The 2,500-nt window shown below is 34.4% G+C and overlaps 1 protein-coding gene across 4 annotated transcripts in view; it reads left to right on the forward strand.

The window, feature by feature from the left end:
* Tsp26A (Tetraspanin 26A) overlaps window positions 1–2,500 on the forward strand; it is an 83,434-nt gene that overhangs the window by 80,623 nt on the left and 311 nt on the right. For 3 of the 4 annotated variants that reach the window (XM_035874991.2, XM_035874993.2, XM_035874992.2), the window contains 2 exons: window positions 784–900; window positions 1,767–2,500. The exon at window positions 1,767–2,500 is cut by the window's right edge and continues 311 nt beyond it. In XM_035874991.2, the coding sequence (XP_035730884.1) occupies window positions 784–900; window positions 1,767–1,835 (186 nt within the window). In that variant the 3' untranslated portion in view covers window positions 1,836–2,500. The remainder of the gene's footprint in view (window positions 1–783; window positions 901–1,766) is intronic. The other variant, XM_035874994.2, reaches the window with a different exon arrangement.

The following is a 2,500-nucleotide window of genomic DNA, read 5'->3' on the forward strand; positions in this document are numbered from 1 at the left end:
GTAGTTCTATGAACATCCAGGAGAATGAGAGAAAAGGACAGAGGAAGAGAGAGAGAGAGAGAGAGAGAGAGAGGGAGAGTGAGAGAGAGAGAGAGGGAGAGAGAGAGAGAGAGAGGGAGGTGAGAAGGAAAAGTGGAAGCGACTGGTGGTGGGAGGTTGAAAGCTTTGCGTGGTTACTCTTACTCTTGGGGTAAATGTGAAGTACAAAGTAATAGAGTGGCGTTGTTACTTAGACTTCGCAGTAACATTACGTTCCTATACATGCGTCTTTACTAGGTATTCTCATAAATTTTCTCACGACCGAATGAGTTTTCTCTTCCTTCCTTTCTTTTTCTCTTTCTCTCTCTCTCTCTCTCTCTCTCTCTCTCTCACTCTCTCTCACCCTTTATTTTTCATCGTATGTATTCTAAAATTTAAATGCATAAAGTCTATGCATACTTAAAAAAGAAAAAAAAATTTTTTTTTCCTTTCTTTTCCTTCCAAATCGAATGAGAATTTCGAGCAAGGGAATATGATGGGAAACACAAAATTTCTCTTGATAACCTCCCACCGTTTTAATTATCAATTGTAAAAAAAAAAAAAAAAAAAAAAAAACAAGAAACGAAAAAAAGAAAAAATAAAGAAAACAAAAAGAAGAAGAAGAAGAAGAAGAAGAAAGAACAAAAATTATAAATCAAAATATTTCAATAATTTATTTTAAAGAGACTAATATAGGCGCGATCACAAGTTTTGGAAAGAAACACGGTGAGCAAATCGGTGGCCGGTTTGATTTGTTTTTTTCAGAACTTTGAAGTCGCTAAAGTGATTTACGAGAAGGGATGCGTTCAAGCAGGGGAGGAATGGATGGAACGAAATCTTCTCCCAATTGCAAGTGGCGCGGTCGTTACGGCTTTTGCACAGGTATATGCTTTCTGAAAGAGTTTATCGAGGCTGAAAAAGGATTTGATGTATATAAATCATGTACATATATACATACATATATATGTATATATATATATATATATATATATATATATTTATATATTTATATAGATATATATTATGAGGCCTTGAAACTCATCTTACTGCTCGTTTTGTCGACGAGTTTACATTTTCAAGTAAATAAATTTTAATAATAAAAATGAAATCTCTTTGAACTCTTACTAGGAAAAGAAAAGAGAAAATGGTTTTTATCAAAAGACTTTTGCTTTCGGCCACTTTAACGATCAATTTTGTTCCATCTCTTTTTTCTTTTTTTTTTTTCTTTTTTTTTTTTTTTTTCTTCCTTGTTGACGAAACGTCCGAAAAAAGTTTTGAAAATCTATATGCATGCAGATTGTGTGAATCAATCAATCAATCGATCGATCGATCGGTCGATCTGAAGGTGAGATATCGTAACACGTGTTTTGCAACTTCTTTGTTTAAATTATCCTGTTACAATTTTAATAGCTTTTATTCTTGCTAGATGTAATAATGAGAGTCGTTCGTGAAGTAATGCCTTTTCACTGATTGTAAGTATCGCGAGCATGAAATTGTATAATGGCAAGTAGATTATATCGCATACATGTCAGACATATAATGTATGTGTTTCTTATTTTGCACGCAATTTTAGCGAGATCAATGTTATAGCTCGTGCATGTTAAAAGGGGGGGGGGGGGAAAGATACAAAAAAGACAAAAAAATCTTAATACATAATTTGATAAATAGAAAGATTATATAGATCGTTTATTTGTTTCCTTAACATTATATATCATTCCCCTTTTTTTTTCTCTTTCTTCTTTTTACAGATTTTGGGAATTTGCTTCGCTCAAAATCTACGAGCGGATATATTTGCGCAAAAGGCAAAATGGCATTGACAATCGAGAGCCCCCACGGCAGTCTAGCATCTTGTATTGAAAAGATGCTGATCGTCCGCGTCGATCGAATTTCGAATATCCAACGTATCAATACTCGATGATATCATGGAAAAGGAAGAATAAGAAGGAAGAAGAAATCGAAGAAAAAGGAGAAGAAGAAGATGATGAAGAAGACGAAGAAGAAGAAAAAGAAGAAGAAGAAGAAGAAGAAGAAAAGGAATCCTCAAAAACATCGAACACAGTTAAGAAGAAATAGAAATATCGTCTCTATCGAGAATGAGTAAAGTCCATCGTATAATTCTTATTTCATTTGCTGAAGGATTTAAAAAGGATTTGACATGATCGAAAGGATCGTGCTTCTTTCAAATTTCGCTACCGTCCAAGCCTGTGATCCTTTCATTGATGCGAGAGAAATCGATCGTTCATTATCCTTTCGCCATGGGTGGTGGTGTTGGTGATGGTGGTGGTGGTGGTGGTAGTGATGGTGATGGTATTTGGTGGTGGACCATTACAAGTATGGGTATGGGAGGCATAAAGGGGGGAAGAGGAGGAAAAGGAATCTATATTTTATTAAAGAAACATTAGTAAAAAGGTAAATACTTCGATCGCGACAATTCATTTCTTTTTTCTTTTCTTTCTTTTTTCTTTCTTCATTTTATGTTTTT

Source organism: Vespa mandarinia, chromosome 10, assembly GCF_050613455.1.
Source record: "Vespa mandarinia isolate Hongniang chromosome 10, ASM5061345v1, whole genome shotgun sequence".
NCBI classification, from domain to species: Eukaryota; Metazoa; Arthropoda; class Insecta; order Hymenoptera; family Vespidae; genus Vespa; species Vespa mandarinia.